This window comes from Sturnira hondurensis, unplaced genomic scaffold, assembly GCF_014824575.4.
Source record: "Sturnira hondurensis isolate 20B ecotype Veracruz unplaced genomic scaffold, ASM1482457v3 Scaffold0008640, whole genome shotgun sequence".
Classification (NCBI taxonomy): domain Eukaryota; kingdom Metazoa; phylum Chordata; class Mammalia; order Chiroptera; family Phyllostomidae; genus Sturnira; species Sturnira hondurensis.
Genome location: NW_028081271.1, coordinates 20293924 through 20313312, shown reverse-complemented (window position 1 = coordinate 20313312; position 19389 = coordinate 20293924). Strand labels below are relative to the sequence as shown.

The window sequence follows — 19389 nt, the reverse complement described above, 5'->3', positions numbered from 1 at the left end:
TGATGTGCCTTGGTGTGTTCCTTCTTGGGTCCAACTTCTTTGGGACTCTCTGAGCTTCCTGGATTTCCTGGAAGTCTATTTCCTTTGCCAGACTGGGGAAGTTCTCCTTTATTATTTGTTCAAATACGTTTTCCACTCGTGGCTGTTTCTTTCCCCCTTCTGGTACCCCTATAATTCGGATGTTGGAACGTTTAAAGATGTCCTGGAGGTTCCTAAGCCTCTCCTCATTTTTTTGAATTCTCATTTCTTCATTCCTTTCTGGTTGGATGTTTCGTTCTTCCTTCTGGTCCATTCCATTGATTTGAGTCCCAGTTTCCTTTCCATCACTATTGGTTTCCTGGACATCTCCCTTCATTTCAATTAGTTTAGCCTTCATATGTTCCTCTAATTTGTGACTGTAATCTACCAGTTCTGTGAGCATCCTGATAAATAGTGTCTTGAATTGTGCTTCTGAGAGGCTGGCAATTTCTCGGTCGCTTAGAGTTATTGGCTCTGGGAATTTGAGTTCTTCTTGCGCCATCTTTTGGGCTGTTCATGCCTGTTCCGTAGCAGGATCAGAGCCCTAAAGTGTTCACTAGAGCAGGGCAACTAAGTCGCTGGGTTGTAACATTGTATGTGGGGGCGGGGTCAAAAAGGGACAATGGCTTCCCATCTGCCGCCTGCGGCCACGGCCCCCACCGGCACCGCAGCCACCACCATCACCAGGCCCATGTGTTTCGTTTCACTGCACGTGAGTTTGCCACTGCCGTCAGCCCTCCACCACTGGGTTCGCCCCCTGGGGCCTGCGTGGTCCATCTCACTGTGCGCGAATGTGCGACCGAGGTCAGTCTGCCCCACACCCCGACTGGTTCCGGGCTGCCTGCGCGCCTGGGTCGGGGGATCTGTCCTGCCAGACCCAGCTCCGCTGCTGGCTTCACCTCTCTTACCGTCCCCGTTGAGCGGTTCGTAGTTGTCGGACTTCTGTATAATTCCGTTTTCTGGTCTTTGGGTGTGTCCTAGTTCTCCAAACCTTTGTTGTGTTCAAACTTGGTTGTGGGAGAAGGCACAGTGTTTCCACCTATGCCTCCATCTTGGCGGAAGTCAATGTATATCTGATTGTTAAAACAATGTATCATCTTCAGAGAACTGAAATATCTTTTTCAAAACTAATGTTTTCCTTTAAAAACAAAAGGCCATTGTGTAGTTTGATAGAAGTGTTAAAAAATTAGTCAAATATCTGTAAAAGTTTGACTAGTATACTAGTTAAATCTACTAGTATAGTAGTTTTGTCCAGTATAATGTTTTTTGTAAGATTTTATTTATTTTTAGAGAGAGGGGGAGTGAGAAAGCGAGGAAGAGAAACATCAATGTGTGGCTGCCTCTCACACGCCCCCACTGGGACCTGGCCTGTAACCCAGGCATGTGCCCTGACTGGGAATCAAACCAGCAACCCTTTAGTTCATAGGGGAGCACTCAATCCACTGAGCCATATCAGCCAGAGCATAATGTTTAAATTAATAAGGCTATAAATAACTAAGTAGGAAGTACTAGGCAACACAAAACATAATTTCAAGTATTTTATTTATTGTAAATGTTATATTTGCATATGTATATATACACAAACCAAAATTTTTGGAAAAACTAATGAAATTCAGTTAATAAACCTATTGTTAAACTTTATTATGAAAGGTTATGTAAAATTTTTAAGTACTTAAAATTTTACTATCAATACCATTGCTTCCATAGTAAAATTCTTTTTTAACACAGTTGGGATGATACCTCACAGATACCACATAACATTTTTGCACTTATCTAAGAAAATCTTTTCATCCTTTCTCTCTCCAACCTAATTTCTTTAAAAAAGTGTCAACAGAAGACATGTTCCAGCACACCTTAGTAAATGTAAACATTCTAAATTATATTAATAGCAAGCTTTGAAGTTTCGGATTTTAAACTTAGTTAAAGTGCTCATGAAATTCTCAAGTGGTTTTATAACAGCTCCACTGATTGAAGATATAATTGCTCCTGCTTTTTTACAGCCATGAATCAACAGCATATCTGATTAGTTCTATTAAATATGTCGTACCTTAAAGTTTATACTTTATTAAAATAATGCTATTGTAAAAGAATGTCATGTTTTAACATGATTCACAATAGAATTCTATTATTAAATTAACCTTTCTAATATTCATTATCCATAGATAGATCCAGAGAATCTATTGTCCATAGAATCCATAGAGTCATTAATCCATAGAATCATTTATCCATAGAACAATCATAAAAATAAAAGATAATAATTGTGTGTGAATACACACATACACACTTCTAGTGTATTTTGTACTTAAAAAGTAATATTATAACATCTTAAATGTGGGTTTTGTGCATTCTTCTGAAGACAGAGCAAATGTCTGTTCAAGATCCTAGTGTATGATGATTATTAGTCTGTGCAAGATGAAAAATATTAGATATTATTGGCAGTTAAGTCAGTTTTCACAGGTATTAGATTATCACATGTTCAACCCAAAACTACATTAATGAGAACTAAGGTCAAAATTCATAGTTACATTTAAGCACACAGTAACAAATCTTAAACCAAGACAGTTAATCTGAGAATCATTACAGTAACGTGTTCAAAATAACAATCCATGTTAGGTGCCTTAACTTCACAGATGACTGAATAAGACTTATTCAGTGATGGAAATGAAAATGTTATTTTAAATTCCCTGATTTCGCTGAATTTCTTATATTTCTCAATTCCCACTATCCATTTTCTGCTTTTCTGTGTTAGTAAAAGTTTGTTTTGCGATGTTTTGCTTTCATTCATAGTTGCAGCAGGAAGAAAGGATTTTCAAGAAAGTATCAAGAAAAAAAAAGTATTCTCTCAGTTCCCTGAAGACATCTGCAGGAGGAGGGGCAAACGATCAAGTGAGGGAATTATATAAAGGAGGCGCAGGAGCAGGACGGGCAGGAATTAAATTTCCCTGAGATGATACTTTCGGTTGTGGTGGAGGGGGCCTGTGAGAAAAAAAAACAGAGTTAACCATGTGTTTCAGCTGAATGGAACAATGCTACATTCGTTGCAAGCCCAACATATCACCATCCTGAACATTGCTCACCATTAAGTGTACATTATATTCTGAGATTATTACTGATCTGATGTGCAATGGTCAAAGAGAGTCTACAGTGGAGTACTGACATTACATTCGTGCTATTCCATGATCTACAATGTTGTGTGAAGGTTCTGGACACTGTGCATTTAAGTGCCTCTTGTGGTGTTAGGATGTAAGGGCAGTGAAATACTGTAAGTATAAATCTTACAAATATACACAGAGGTGAAATTCCAGGTCTCTCAAACATAATATCCACTCTCAGAGTTAAACTGTCTATGACTTCTCTACTTGTCCTTCTCATCCTGATACTTTAACTTGTGGATATCCTTTCCTTGACCACTTCAATCTAGTACACCACTAACCCAGTTACACACTGCACTCATTACCTGGTGAGTACGTGTGTCACAATTTCTACATTCTTCTTGTGATGTTCGGTTGGATTTGAACACACTCTTATTGTAGAATAAAGACTATACAGGAGAACACATCTCAGAGTTGCAATTCAGTTGTAATTTGAAAAGACTTTTGGGGATGAAAGGAGTGGGATGCATTTTGTGTGATGCAAAATACAGGAAAAAATTTTTCTTCTTTCTTACTGATTTTAAGCCCATCTATTGAGTCTATAATTTGGTTCCTTTTCTTAAAAGTTTCTAGTTCTGTGCCGAAATTCTCAATCTTAACTATTAATTCTATATGATCATCACCACAGTTATTTTAAAGTCTTTATCTGATAACTCTATTGACTGGATGACCTCTGAGTGTTTCTACAGTCAATTGCTTTCCCTGGTTTTAGTCACATTTTCTTTTTCTTCTAGGTCTGTTTTTTTTTAAATCAAGAGACCAAACATTAAAAAAACAACTGTAGGAATAAGTTGAGGACTAGTTCACCCTTAGCCCTGGGTTGCAATGCAAAACCTGGGATGTTTGTCAGGGTGTCTTCTCCTCAGCGGGGCCTAATCTTTGCCCCCCAGCCCCGTGAGTTTGTTGAAGGAGCTCCTCAGCTTCCTACTCTCTCAGGGCTCACTGTCTGAACAGGCAAACACACCTATGACAGAAAAAGGACCCCAGGCTGGGATCATCACCTGACTGCCTTCCTCTCCTGGAACTCGGCCCCACAATTCTTCACCTCCCTGGTAGTTCTCTGGTGCCCGGTCCAACCCACCCAGTTTCCCATGGCCGTGCACTTTACAGGCCCTTCTTTCTGAACTTCATGTACACCACTGGCTGCAGCAGTTTACCGTCTTGCTGAGGCTTCTTTAAAATTTCATTTGACACTGTACTAATATGACAAAACTTACATAAAATTCTTAAAAGCTCTTCTGTAAATTGTGCCCTATCTGATCCAAGGGTGTCAAACTCATCTTCACTGGGCACCACATCAGCCTCGTGGTTGCCTTCAAAGGGCTGAGTGTAATTTCAACTCCTTAACAGTTAAGGAGTGGTTACATTTACACAGTCCTCAAACTATTTCAGCCCAAACCAGGAGTTTGACACCCCTGATCTAATCTGTTGGCAATAAACACATGTCCTAAATCAAATTAAAATAGAAGGAAAAAACATTAGACATTAACTCTGAATTTTATTCTAGTCAAATAATCTAAGCAAATTCGCTTCAGACCTTGATGGGAACTGCTGAGGTTGCTTAGCTGCATACGTTGGTACGGGGTATCTGTTTGCATATATAGGCTAAAAAAGAAAAAAGTCATTACCACAATGCACTCATGACTATTTTTCTATACAGTTTGTTGTTTTTCATATAAAGTAACCAATATGTTTAAAATTGATGACTAGATAACTTAATTACAATGCTAACATTAAAAAATTTTTTGCTTATTCAACATCTTTACCACTGAATATGAAATACTTAATTATTTTAAGGCTATGTATTTTTTAAAGTCAATATTACTAAAGTATGATAGTCTTAGTTATAAACAACTACCTTAGTTAAAAAGGAAACATATTTCCTATGTCAATATATTTTATTTTTTAATTTTTTATTTATTTTAATTGTTGTTCAAGTACAATTTTCTGCCTTTTACTCCCATCCCAGACCACCCCACAAGCTCTCTCCACCTCCCTCTCCTTTCTACCACCCCCCCTTGTTTTTGTCCATGTGTTCTTTATACTTGTTCCTGCAAACTCTTCCCCTTTCCCTCTGAAATTCCCTCCCCTCTCCCCTCTGGTCACTGTCAGCCTGTTCTCAATTTCAGTGTCTTTGGTTACATTTTGCTAGTTTGTTTGCTTTGTTGATTAGCTTCCTGTTAAAGGTAAGATCATATGGTATTTGTCTCTCACCACCTGGCTTATTTCACTTAGCATAATGCTTTCCAGTTCCATCCATGCTATTGCAAAGGGCAGGAGCTCCTTCTTTCTTTCTGCCATAGAACTCCATTGCGTAAATGTACCATAATTTTTTGATCCATTCATTTACTGATGGGCACCTAGGTTGCTTCCAACACTTGGCTATTATAAATTGTGCTGCTATGAACACTGGGGTGCATAGGTTCTTTTGGACTGGTGTTTCAGGGTTCTTAGGATATAATCCTAACAGTAGAATTGCTGGGTCAAAAGGCAGATCCATTTTCAGTTTTCTGAGAAAATTCCATAATGTTTTCCATAGTAGTTGTACCAGTCTGCAATCGCACCAACAGTGCACTAGGGTTCCCTTTTATCCACAACTTCTCCAACACTTATTGTTTGTTGCCTATGTCAATTCTAAATAAATTCTTCTAAAACTGTATTGCCAAATGTATACAGTACCTAAGTGGTGCTACAGATACCACTAATCTACAACCCTTGATTTTGGGATTCCTTATATTCTTCCTTGACAAGGTGTTGAAAGTTTTGAAACAAAGTGAGACTCTATAACACAGCCTTAAATAAGAAAGTAAAAGCAATACATTTTTTTATAAATCACATTACATTAGGAAAAATCAGGGAGGATGAGATGAAATTACTAGATCACTGATGAAGCATTCTTGACTATGGTATTCTCCACTATCAACCAAAGCTCTGTGAGTGGCAGAAAACACTCAATATGCACAGTGTTGAAGAAGAGCTTGAATGTTCTCTGGGTCCTGCTATGGAACAGATGATCTGTTTTGTTCTGGGATGTTTTGGGGGGTTTTGCCCCATGAAGTGATTTGCTTCTACTGTGAAAATAGAGGAATGGTGCAAAAAACTGTCTCCATCCCCTTCCGACATGCTACAGGTACACTTTAAAGGGACAAGGTCCACTCCTTGGAATTTACATATACTTTCACATGTCTGCAAAAACCTATGTACAAGAATGCCTGATGCTGCATTTGTGGTGGGGCCAAGATTTGAAACAACCTGTTCTTGAATCTATGGTAAACCCATAAGATGGAATGGTATGGAGCTATTAACAAGAATGGGGTACCTACTCATTGGTCACATACAATGGTACAACCTATGAACAACCACAGTAACATGGTTATCACAAAAAGATGAACAATTTCCCAGAAACCAAACTCAAAGTGACAAAGGACTATGATCTAAATGATAGTGAATTCAAAATAGCTGTTATGAAGCAACTCAACAAGATACCAAAAAAATTCAGAAAGGCAGTTTGATGAGCTCAGAAATAAAATTAATGAACAAAAGAAGTACTTTANAACCTATGTACAAGAATGCCTGATGCTGCATTTGTGGTGAGGCCAAGATTTGAAACAACCTGTTCTTGAATCTATGGTAAACCCATAAGATGGAATGGTATGGAGCTATTAACAAGAATGGGGTACCTATTCATTGGTCACATACAATGGTACAACCCATGAACAACCACAGTAACATGGTTATCACAAAAAGATGAACAATTTTCCAGAAACCAAACTCAAAGTGACAAAGGACTGTGATCTAAATGATAGTGAATTCAAAATAGCTGTTATGAAGCAACTCAACAAGATACCAAAAAAATTCAGAAAGGCAGTTTGATGAGCTCAGAAATAAAATTAATGAACAAAAGAAGTACTTTACGAAAGAGATTTAAACTCTAGAAGAGAACCAAACAGAAATCTAAAGCCGAAGCACTCAATTAATGAGATGAGAAATGCATTAGAAATAATAATTCAGGTGGAAAAGAAAAAAAACTAAGATTTTTTTAATTTTTTTTAAGATTTTATTCATTCATCTTCAGAGGGGAAGGGAAGGAGAGAAGGAGAGAAACATCAATGTATAGTTGCCTCTCCTGAGTCCCCTGCCAGGAACCAGCCCACAACCCGGGCATGTGCCCTGACTGGGAATCGAACCACGATTGTCTGGTTCGCAGGCCCACGCTCAATCCACTGAGCTATACCAGCCAGGGCTTAAAACTAAGATTGTTTTTAAAATGGAAAAAACAGAATTATTGGTCTCTGTTAAGAAGGGCAACATAAGGATAATGGGTACCTAATAAGAAGAAAGAGCCTGTTTAAAGAAATAATAGATGAGAACTTCCANCATGTGCCCTGACTGGGAATCGAACCACGATTGTCTGGTTCGCAGGCCCACGCTCAATCCACTGAGCTATACCAGCCAGGGCTTAAAACTAAGATTTTTTTTAAAATGGAAAAAACAGAATTATTGGTCTCTGTTAAGAAGGGCAACATAAGGATAATGGGTACCTAATAAGAAGAAAGAGCCTGTTTAAAGAAATAATAGATGAGAACTTCCAAAAGCTGGGGGTTGAACTCAACATAAGAATACAAGAAACTAACATAACACAATTATCTCCACACAAAAATAAACTTTTCTGAGACACATTATATTAAGACTGTCAAAAGTCAATGATAAACAAAAAATTCTAAAGGCAGCCAGAAGGAGAAAAGACAGTAACCTACAAAGAAACCCCCATCGGGCCATCACCAGATTTCTCAGCAGAAATTCTACAGACTGGGGGAAAGAGAATGACATATTCAAAATATTGAAATACAGAAACTACCAGCCAAGAGTACTCTACCATCCTGCAAAGTGATCCCTCGGCCATGCAGGAGAATCAGAGGCTTTCCCAGACAAACAAAAGCTGCGGAGTTCCCCACCACAAGAACTGCATTACAGATAATGTTGGAAGGAGCACACGAACTGTAAGATGACAAACAGAATCAGTGGCAACTCTATTTCAAAACAGGGTATTAAACACTTGTTACATGGGAGAGAGCGGGGTTGAGCCAGGGTGGGGGGAGTGGTGGGAGGAAATGCAGACAACTGTATTTTTTTAAGATTTTATTTATTTATTTATCTTTAGAGGGGAAGGAGAGAGGGAGAGAAATATCAATGTATGGTTGCCTTTTGCACGTCCCCTGCTGGTAGTTAGCCTGCAAGGATCTGGCCTGCAACCCAGACATGTGCCCTGACTGGGAATTGAACCACAATTGTCTGGTTCGCAGGCCCGTGCTCAATCCACTGAGCTACGCCAGCCAGGGCCCAGACAACTGTAATTGAACAATAAAATAGTTTTTTAAAAATAAATTTAAAAATAAATAAATAATTATGACAACACAAAAGTTAAAAGGGGAAACACTTAAAATAACTACAACTAATTCAATTTGGTACAAACACACTTGTAAAAAGGGCAATTTGCAACAATAAAAACATAAAAGAGGAGGAGAAAAAGGGCCCAAGTTATATATGCAAATGAAGATAAGAAGTTATCTGAAGAAAAGGCCTATTTACCCATTTACCTATTTACCCATGTTTTGGGTAAAACTTCAGTGTACACACAAAACAAAAATCTAGAGCTCAGACAGAAAAAGATATAAGGTCAATATTAAACCCCCCAAAAGCTGATATTGCCATATTAATAAATTTTTTAAATAGATTTCAGATGAGATTGTCTTTCCCAATCTCTTTTTTTGTACATAAGGACTCTACCAACAGCTGAAAATGTAAAAACAGCTCTCCAGGACTGCCTCAAGGACTTCTCAATCAACAACAAAGATTCACTAGAACATGGAGGACTTTTTAAATATGCCAAGGAAACTGAAAGCATTCCCCCTAAAATCAGAAACGATACAAGGATGCCGATTTTACCACTGCTGTGGAACACAGTACTAGACGGTCTGGCCAGGACAGTTAGAGTAAACACCTAAGTAAATAAGTGGTGTTGAAATTGGAAAAAAGGAACTATGGCCATTTCTATTCGCAGATAATATGATCCTACATGTAAACAGAAAGTTCCAAAGAAAGCAACTACCGTTAGTAAATGAATTCAGCAGTGATGCAAAATATATAATAAACATGCCTAAATCAATTTTGTTTCTATACACCAGCAATGAACAATCTGAAAAGGAAATTAAGAAAGCAATTCCGTTTATAATAGCAGCCAAAAAGGATAAAATACCTAGGAATAAATTTAATCCAGAAGGTAAAAAACTTAAACAATGAAAATTACAACCCATTACTGAGAAATTTAAATGAGACCTAAATTAACAGGAAGACAACTAGTGTCTGTGGTTCCAAAGACTCAGTACTGTCAAACTCTCTCAACCCAAAGTGATCTACAGACTCCACATCACCCCTATCAAGTTCCAGTAGCCTTTCTGTATAAACGCAAAAGTAGATTTTCAAATTTAAAGGGGAGGAGAGATGGGAGTTATTACTTCATGGTATAAAATTTTTGTTCAGGGTAATGAAAAAGATTTTTAACAAGACAGTGGTGATGATTGCAAAACATTGTAAATGTGAGGTCACTAAATTGTACACTTCAAATTTATTAAAATGGCAAATTTTATGCCATATATATTTTATCATAATAAAAATATGTCAAGGGTGAAGAGCATATATGTAATTTCTAACTTCTGTATGTAGGGACTGTATGATTATCCTAAATATGTAGTAATATGGAAAATCTTGAAAATATATAATTAAGGAAGAAGAAGTGCATAATAATTTTTTGTTTCTTTTTTACCAGGGAAAAGGAATAGAATATATATGAAACATGAGGAAGGATATCTAATCATTTCCCTCCACATAAAGTGGAAAGACTTTAAAAGTCTGACAAGTACTGACAAAGATGTAGATGTTTTATCTCCTACATAGGATATAAATCCTAAGCAGGATATAAAACCGAAAGCAACAAATGAACAAAGCAAACAAGAACTCCTAACACAGACAATACGGTGGGTACCAGAGGGAAGTGGGGCAGGAGGGCAGTAATGGGTAAAGGAGGCCAAATATATGGTGATGGAGAAAGATGTGCCTTAAAATATTTATATGAGTATTTAATTTAAAATCTAAATTATTTTATATTTTAGATATTAAATATTAAAATATTTCAGATATACATAAAGTAACATTAGATATTTCTTAGGAATATATGCAGCTGAGAAAATGTATGTCATTGTCCCCAAACCTCCTAAGACATACAGAGGAGCGGTGGTGGCTCTCCCACTGCGGAGACAGTGCAGCGCATTCGGAGCTCAGCACCAGGCCTTTGGTAACGTGCCCCAGGGAAGCCAGGCATTGAAAACAGAAAGAGACCAGACAAGGAAAACCAGGGAGAGCTTAAATCCCCCTTCACTTTCCAGTCTTGGTTCCGAGGCAAGGCATTCTTATTATCTGGACGTCTTCCCTCTCCTCTGAGCCAGGGACCCTGCTGGTACAGCGTTAACCCAGAGGCCACCTACAGACCACATTCCTAAATTCTCAACAACTGTCTCTACCTATGTGACAACTGCTTTTTTCATCTTTAAAAATGTGAAACCATAATAATAGCAAAGAAATAGAATTTTTCATTTTAAACTTACAACTTCTCTGGGAGGAGTCACTGGAGAAACGTGCCGAGGGACGTTCGCTGGGTGTCTAGAAACCTTTCCTTGATTTTTGCTCTCTGATCTGAAAGACAAAATAAAAATGACTTTTGAGCTGCACTGAGATGAAAACACTTCTATATGACATATTACACATACCTTGCATTTTCCCCAAAACAGGATAATGATGTTGGCAGTGGTGATAATGATGACCGTGACGCTAACTAAATTTTTCCCAGCATTTTTAACAGCTTTCACACATTTTTAATCCTTAGAGTACTAGAAAATTTTATTAACCCCATTACACAATGAAATAAACTAAAATTCTAAATAATTACAAAATTTGGTCAATGAGGCATACTCGTAAGCTGCACATGCAAAACTTGAGGCAATCACTCAAAAATTAGGAAGTCCAGGTGGAGCAAATGAGCTCTGGAAAGATGCAGGGGAGTTTAGATATGCCGCAGCAAGGGCGAGTCAGCTAGGAAGAAATGTACAGGGGAGCTAGAGAGTTAGGGAACTGAAATTTTGGAGATGCAGATTGGGGAATTAGATGGTTTAGTCAGTCTGGAGTGTGTAACAAAGTAAGAGAAAGGAAGGATAGAAAGATAAATGTTTTAGAATATGTTAAAAATTAAAGATAACATCAGGGTACTCTAGAAAAATACTTTGCAGGAAGTGAGAAAAATTGGGCACTAAAATAAAGGTAAGCCATCATAGAGACACATATATTGGGTTGGCCAAAAAGTGCACTTGGTTTTTTTCCATACGATGGCTCTACGGGTGCTTAGTTGTCTTCAACTTCATTCTAAACAATTTTGTTAGACTGTATTGTGACAGCTGGTATATCAGCATGCATTTAAAAAAAACCAAAGCTGGTGAATTTTTGTGTAGTCATTTTAATATTGAAGATGGAAGAAAATATGCAACCTTTTCAGCATACTATGCTTTATTATTTCAAGGAAGGTAAAAATGCAACTGAAATGCAGAAAAATATTTGTGCAGTGTATGGAGAGGGTGTTATGACTCATGGAACGAACGTGTCAAAAGTGGTCTGGGAAGTTTCATGCTGGAGAGCTCTCGCTGGACAACGCTCCACAGTCGGGTGGGTCAGCTGAAGTTGATAGTGATCAAATCAAGACATTAACTACGAACAATCAATGTTCTACCACATGGGAGAGAGCCAACATACCCCAAAATATCCAAATCAATAAAGGTATTGGTGAAAATGAAAACCATGTCTTTTACTTAAGGGGCAATAACTAAACAAACTTTTTGGCCAACCTACTTTAAAATCAACTTTAAAAAAAAATCAAACCAACTTTAAAATCATTAGCATAACAAAAGTTAATTATTAAGTAATTACACTGTGCCAGCCAGTGTGTGGTGGGTTTTATTTTTTATTTCTTTTATTTGAAAAAATATTTTCCCTTTAACCTTCCTATTAACTTTAAAAGCTAGGTATTATTATTATTTTAGTAAAAGTAAATCAAGGCTCAAAGAGTTTCAGTTCATAATTCTATTAAATGACAAACTGGAACTTAAATTTAGATCTGATTACAAGGTCTATGCTAATCTATGCTACATTCTAATGCAAACATACAAGTGATAGTTGAAAGATAGTCATACAGGAGTCCAACACACAGATTAGATATGTCTGAATTATGACAATGCTTTCTTCCATCAATACTTATTTCATAAAAGCTTATAATTCATAAAATCTGTTTCTAAAACTACGACTGCCAAAGCTCTGCCCTGCCTGGTATAGCTCAGTAGACTGAGCACAGACTGCAAATCAAAGGGTGGCTGGTTCGATTCCCAGTCAGGGCACATGCCTGGGTTGCGGGCCAGGTCCCCAGCATGGGGTGCGCAAGAGGCAACCACACATTGACATATCTCTCCCTCACTTTCTCCTTCTCTTCCCCTCTGTCTGAAAATAAATAAATAAAATCTTTTTTAAAAAAAGGAAAGAAAAGCTCTTCCTCTGTGAAAAGTGATCCTTGAAATAGACATGGAAGAAAAATTTTCAGCATTTACATTTTTAAATCATTATCCCGTACTTTAATCTCTGAGTAAGAAGTCCAAATAAAAAATTGGAGCCCAAATTCCTACTTACCCCCCTATCACAAATCAGTGTCAAGCAAAATGGACCGTAACGGTCATTTTTCAACAGCATACAGACTGGTTACCATAACCCTTTCCCCCTCCCCATTTTAACAGGTGCTTGAGTCATCACTATTTTTTACCCCTGCTAATGTCAAATACTAGATGACTTAGACCCCTATTTTTAAACCAGCCTCTATGATATGACTCTCATCACTATAATCACTTCAATTATGTTATATGAATTACAAGAAAAAATGTATGTACTCGTATGTTTGCGATCTCTTCTTTCTGAAGCAGCGCTGCCGGAGTTGATTTCTCTTGATGAAGACAAAGGCAGCAAATACGAGAAGAGGAACAACTAAGAAGAAGAATACTAGAAGTCCATCCCTCAGTGCATTATTTTCTAGAGAGAAAAAAGTTGTATTAGTGATCAGTAAGTCAGAACTTAGCTCATATTAACTAGAACATAGTAGGTGATTATAACTGTTTGACACTGATTTTCACATCATTTGAAACTCAAACTGATAAAAATTGAATACACTGAAAAGTCTGTTCACCCCCAATCGCTGCCCACTTTTTTTGCCTTCCCCAAAATAACCACTTTTATTAATGTCTTATATTATCTTAGAGTATTTCTTCATACAAATAAATAAAAGAACAAAATATTTTTTGTTGTCAACCCTATCTTACATAAAAGGTAGCACACCATAAGCACCACTCAGCACTTCACTTATCTATGTATCTTTCCAAACCATAAAGGACCACCTCATGTTCTGTACAGCCACACAAAACAGTACCGCACGGATGTCCTACAGTCTACCCAAACAGTACCCAACTGATACTTTCATTCTTGTAAACTTTTGTTATTTAAAAATGGTATAAAAATGCTACAATGAATAACCCTGTAATAGAACCAGAAATTTCTGTTAAAAGTTGCATGACACTATATGAAACAACAATCAACCCAATTAAAAATATTAAAAAATTAAAGACAGCAAAAATAAAATAAATAAATAAAGCTTGATATATCATTTTATACCTACTAATGAGCAGACAACATTTTGATTAAAGCATACAAACATTGGTAGGTTATGTTGAAAAAACTGGTACCTTCATATGGTCAGTAGCATCACACAAATTCATTTAGAATTTTTTCTACTTTAGTTTTTTATTGTATTTTTTCCATTATCACTTACCCCCTTCCATTGTCCCTCCTGCAATCACCACACGTCCATGAGTCCTTTTTCTTTTTGCTTAATCCATCCACCCTCTAACCTCCCCAAGAGCTGTCAGCTTGCCCTCTATCTATGAGTCTCTCTCTACTGTGTGATAGTTCAGTTTGTTCACTAGATTCCACATATGAGTGAAATCATACGGCATTTGCCTTTCTCTCACTGGCTTATTTCACTTAGCATAATGTTCACCAGGTCCATCAATGCTGTTGCAAAGGACAAAATTTTCTTCTTTTTGTACAGCCTAGTATTATTCTATTGTGTAAATGTCCCATAGTTGTTTAAGCAACTCATCTACTGATGGACCCTTGGGCTTCTTCCACTTCTCAGCAATTGTAAATAACATAATTGTAAATAACACTGCAAAGAACATACAGGTGCTTGTGTTCTTTTGAATTAGTGTTTTAGATTTCTTCAAATATATTCCAAGAACTGGGACCACAGAGTCAAAACAAAGTTCCACTTCTAATTTTTTTCTTCCTTTCCAAGGAAGCTGTTGTGGAACCAAAGTCCGACAACAACAAATCATTCGGCCAGACTGGTAAGAAGGGCGGAGTCAGTGGCTGGCTGAGCGGGGTCGGGCAGGAAAAAGTGGCTGGACCAACCCAGGCATGAAGGTGGCAGTTGGCAGATCCCAGGCATGGGGTGGCAACAGGCAGACCCAGTGGGGGTGCAAGGAAACTGGCTGACTGCGGTCACACACTTGCACACAGATAAACCAGGCAAAGGAGCACACAGTGAGACAGACCACGCAACCCAGGGCCCCAGCGACAAGAAATAAAGCCTAAAAGCACCAATTGGAAAAACTTTCGGGGGTCGAGGTGCCAGGAGAGACTCCCAGCCTCACAGGAGAGTTCACTGAACCCACAGGGTTCTGGAGGGTGCACAAGCCCACACACCCAGGAACCAGCACCAGAAGGGCCAAATTTGTTTGTGGGAAGCAGCAGAGGGGACCGAAATCCAAGAGAGCAGAAAAAAACACCATTGCCCCTCTCTGACCCTGCCCCCACATACAGTATCACAATCCAGCAACCTGGGTCACCCCGCCCTGGTGAACACCTAAGGCTCTGCCCCTCATACATAACGGGTGCAAACAGACCAAAACATTATGGCTCAAACAGAAGAACAGCTCAAAACCCCAGAGCTAATACTTCTAAGTGACCAAGAGATAGCCAACCTGTCAGATGTACATACAGTTCAACACACTGGTGATCATGATCCTGACAGAACTGGTTGATTTTAGTCACAAATTAGAGGAACATATGAAGGCTTCATTAAGTGATATGAAGCAAAATGCATGGGGAACCAATAGTGATGGAAAGGAAACTGGGACTCAAATCAAGGGAGAGGACCAGAAAAAAGAAAAAAATGACCAAACAGAAAAGAATGAAGAAACAAGAATTCAAAAACATGAGGAGAGGCTTAAGAACCTCCAGGACATCTTTAAACGCTCCAACATCCGAATTATAGGGGTACCAGAAGGGGAAGAGAAACAGCAAGTGGAAAACTTATTTGAACAACTAATAAAGGACAACTTCCCCAATCTGGCAAAGGAAATAGACTTCCAGAAAATCCAGGAAGCTCAGAGAGTCCCAAAGAAGTTGGACCCAAGGAAGAACACACCAAGGCATATCATAATTACATTAGCCAAGATTAAAATGAAGGAGAGAATTCTAGAAGCACCAACAGATAAGGGGACAGACAGTCACCTACAAAGGATTGCCCATCAGACTGTCAGCTGATTTCTCAAAAGAGACCTTACAGGCAAGAAGGGGCTGGAAAAAAGTATTCCAAGCCATGAAATCCAAAGACCTACATCCAAGATTGCTCTATCCAGCAAAGCTTTAGTTTAGAATGGAAGGGCAGAGAAAGTGCTTCTCAGATAAGGTCAACTTCAAGGAGTTCATCATCACCAAGCCCTTATTATATGAAATGTTAAAAGGACTTATCTAGTCCTGGCTGGTGTAGCTCAATGGATTGAGCACGGGCCTGCGAACAAGACAATCTCGGTTTGATTCCCAGTCAGGGCACATGCCTGGGTTGCAGGCCGGTTCCCAGCAGGAGACAAATGAGAGACAACCATACATTGATATTTCTCCCCCTCTCTCCTTCCCTTCCCCTCTAAAAGATAAGTAAATAAAATCTTTTTAAAAAGGACTTATCTAAGAAAAAGAAGATAAAAATATGAACAGTGAAAGGACAGCAAACTCACAGTTATTAACAACCACACCTAAAACAAAAGCAAACCAAGAGGACAGCTAGATCAGGAGCAGAACCATAGAAATGGAGATCACATGGAGGGTTAGCAACAGGGGAGTGGGAGGAGGAGAAGGGGGGAGAAGTTACAGAGACTAAGTAGCATAGAAAGTAGGTAGAAAATGGACAGGGGGGAGGGCAAGAATAGTAGGGGATATATAGAATCTAAAGAACTTGTGACACATGGAGATGAACTAAAGGGGGGAGTGGGAGGAGTGGGTGTGCAGGGTGGAGGGGAATGAAGCGGGGAAATGGAACAACTGTAATGGCATAATCAATAAAACATATTAAAAAAAGAAAAGAAAAAAATGTCTCAAATCAATGACCTTATTAGCCTTCTGTCCTAAGAAACTAGAAAAAAAGAACGAATGAAAGCTGAAGTAAACAGACCAGGAGAAAGTATTTACAAAGCATTTTTCATAAGGACTTGTATGCAGAATAAAGAACTCTCAGAACTCAAGAAGACAAACAACCTAACTAAAAACTGGATAAACAGCTTGAACAGACTCACCACCAAAGAAGATATGCGGATGACAAATGACCACATGAGAAGATGCTCGACATCATCAGCAATTAGAGAAATACAAATTAAAGTCACAATGAAATGCCACTACATACCTATTAGAATGGCTAAAATTAAAAAGACTGACATATGGAGTGTTGAAGAGGATGTGGAGAAATCGGAACCCTCGTAAACAGCTGGAGAGAATGTAAATTGGTACTGCCACTTTGGGAAACAGTTTGGCAACTTCTTAAAATGCTAAATACAAAGCTACTCTACTACGAGCCAGCCACCCCACCTACCACCTCCCCTAGAGAAAGAAAGTGTATCTTCTCAACAGAAAGATCCTGGTGTCAAGGAGCTTATTCGAGACAAGCAGAGAATAGCAGTAAGTGGTGTATAAGTAATTACTATAGTACCTGAAAGTGCTTACAGTAACAGGAGAATAGGAGGGGTATATTAATTCAGCTTTAGGCAGTCAGGGAAAACTTCCTAGGGGAAATTAGGTATAAATTGAAATCTGGGTAGCAATTAGCCAAGTTCCAACAATGTAAATATAATATGGTAGAAAGCCCAGAGGTAACAGAGGGTGGCCTATTAGAAGAAGTAAAAGAAGTTACAATGTCTTAAGCATAGTGAAATGAGTTGGGAAAGTTAAGCTCGGGGCAAATCATGCAGGGCATTTAAGCCGCATCCAGGATTTTTGGACTGCACTCTAATAACAATGCAGAAGCACGCAATTTTAAAAAAGCTACTGGCATAATCAAAACTGAATTCCTGAAGGAAAAACACTACAATTCTATAATGTAGTGTGGAATGTGGATTAGGAAGCAACATGGGAAAGAGGGAGCCTAATTAAGAGGCTACCAGTAAGCCCAGGCAAGAAACTGAAGGTCATTCGTAGGAATGGAAAAAATGGAAACATCTGTGAAAAATTCAGGTGGCAGAACCAACATAATCTAATGTATAACTGATATGAGAAGTGTGGGAGCAGTACAAGGATGCTCAATTTCTGACACGGGCTCCTGGGACATCTCACTTATTTTTTTCTGTATTACTTGCCATTGTACGTAGGTCCACTGTCCACACTTCCTCCGTATCCTTCCGTCTCACAGTTTGGGGGAGCCCAGCCATTTTCACAGTGACAATTCTTATTGCTATTACATACCTTCAAAAACAACCAAAACACCATTTTTATTAATTATGAATGTTGCTTTCAATCACGAACTCTAGAATGGAAACCAAGAGAAAGAACTAAAGGCATGCAAATCCACAGACACTCTTTAAGGATAAAATTGTATCAGGTATCTCAATTCCCCAAGGTCCAAAAAAATCCCAAACTCTTAGGGAGTCTCACATGGCAACTGGGGTTCCTCATCAATCTGCATACCTCCATGAGCAAACCAGCAGAGCAGACGACTTACCCCATGTCCGTGACACTTCCTCTGAATATCACAGTCATAATTCAGAACAGAAGCATTTACACATTGGAAGTTTCTACAGATCTGAAACAAAGGAAGTAATGAAAAAAGAAAGCTTGAACATGCTAATAAAACGGGCCAGGAAAAAAAACACCTGGGCATAGATTATTTCATTGGTTAGGAACTCTTTCAAACTTTTAAGGAAGGGTTATTCTCACATTACATATTATCAAATGCAGCAAAGTGAGTAAAATCAATTAATTGACACATAGCTCATCAAAAAGGGAAAGACAATACAAAGGGCAAAAATAATGATAAAACTGCAATCTGTCCTACACAAATATAGAGGTGAAAATCCTAAGTGAAACATTTGGATGAAGAAAAACTACAGTACTTCTCATTTTTTATTTCAGGACATAAATTTAGAGCCAAAGATGAACTACCCAGGGCAACAAAAAAATAAGAAGATTCCCCTTTTCCACTTTTTCCCCCGCTCTTAATGTTTACCTCCCCCCTTAAATAAAAATGAAGTAGCACCAAAATGAAAGCCTGCTCAAAGTACAGAGTCTGCACTTTACTGAAACTCAGGAAAAAAAGGAGCCAACCTACCCTACTGCACGGCTATACATGTTCGGTGTTTGGTTCCATTAGTCAGTACAGGTACACCTACCACGCATGTCCTATCCTTCCTGCACATAAATGCTGTTGGCAGAGTATGAAAATGTAGTAACCTGGAGTTTAAAGCCAACATTTTCCAACCAAAAAAAAAAAAAGCGCGTGGGGGTTTGAAAGCAACAGTGATACATCTTACATGGGGGAAACCAGTAGATATGTTTTTATTCTTGATGTTGGTGGGGAGAATATGTTAATGTGTTGTTCTTGCTATCAAAAAAAACAAATAGTACAATGAAAAAAGATAATTAACTGTCAAACTGAACTCACACACACACAACAAACACACAATTTGTGCAATCTAGGAAGAGAGTAAGATAAGTAGAAGATATTTTTTAAAAACACTTAAAAACGGTATTAAATGAG

The 19389-nt window shown here is 38.3% G+C and overlaps 1 protein-coding gene across 1 annotated transcript in view; it reads right to left on the bottom strand.

Annotated features, from left to right (window-relative positions):
- Window positions 1-1621: 1621 nt before the first annotated feature.
- Window positions 1622-19389, bottom strand: part of ADAM9 (ADAM metallopeptidase domain 9) — a 97642-nt gene continuing 79874 nt past the window's right edge. Inside the window, exons 17-22 of the mRNA XM_037055422.1 lie at window positions 18355-18435; window positions 17993-18098; window positions 13205-13343; window positions 10832-10919; window positions 4708-4775; window positions 1622-2994 (exon numbers count right to left, since the gene is read on the bottom strand). Of these exons, the coding sequence (XP_036911317.1) occupies window positions 2901-2994; window positions 4708-4775; window positions 10832-10919; window positions 13205-13343; window positions 17993-18098; window positions 18355-18435 (576 nt within the window). The 3' untranslated portion in view covers window positions 1622-2900. The remainder of the gene's footprint in view (window positions 2995-4707; window positions 4776-10831; window positions 10920-13204; window positions 13344-17992; window positions 18099-18354; window positions 18436-19389) is intronic.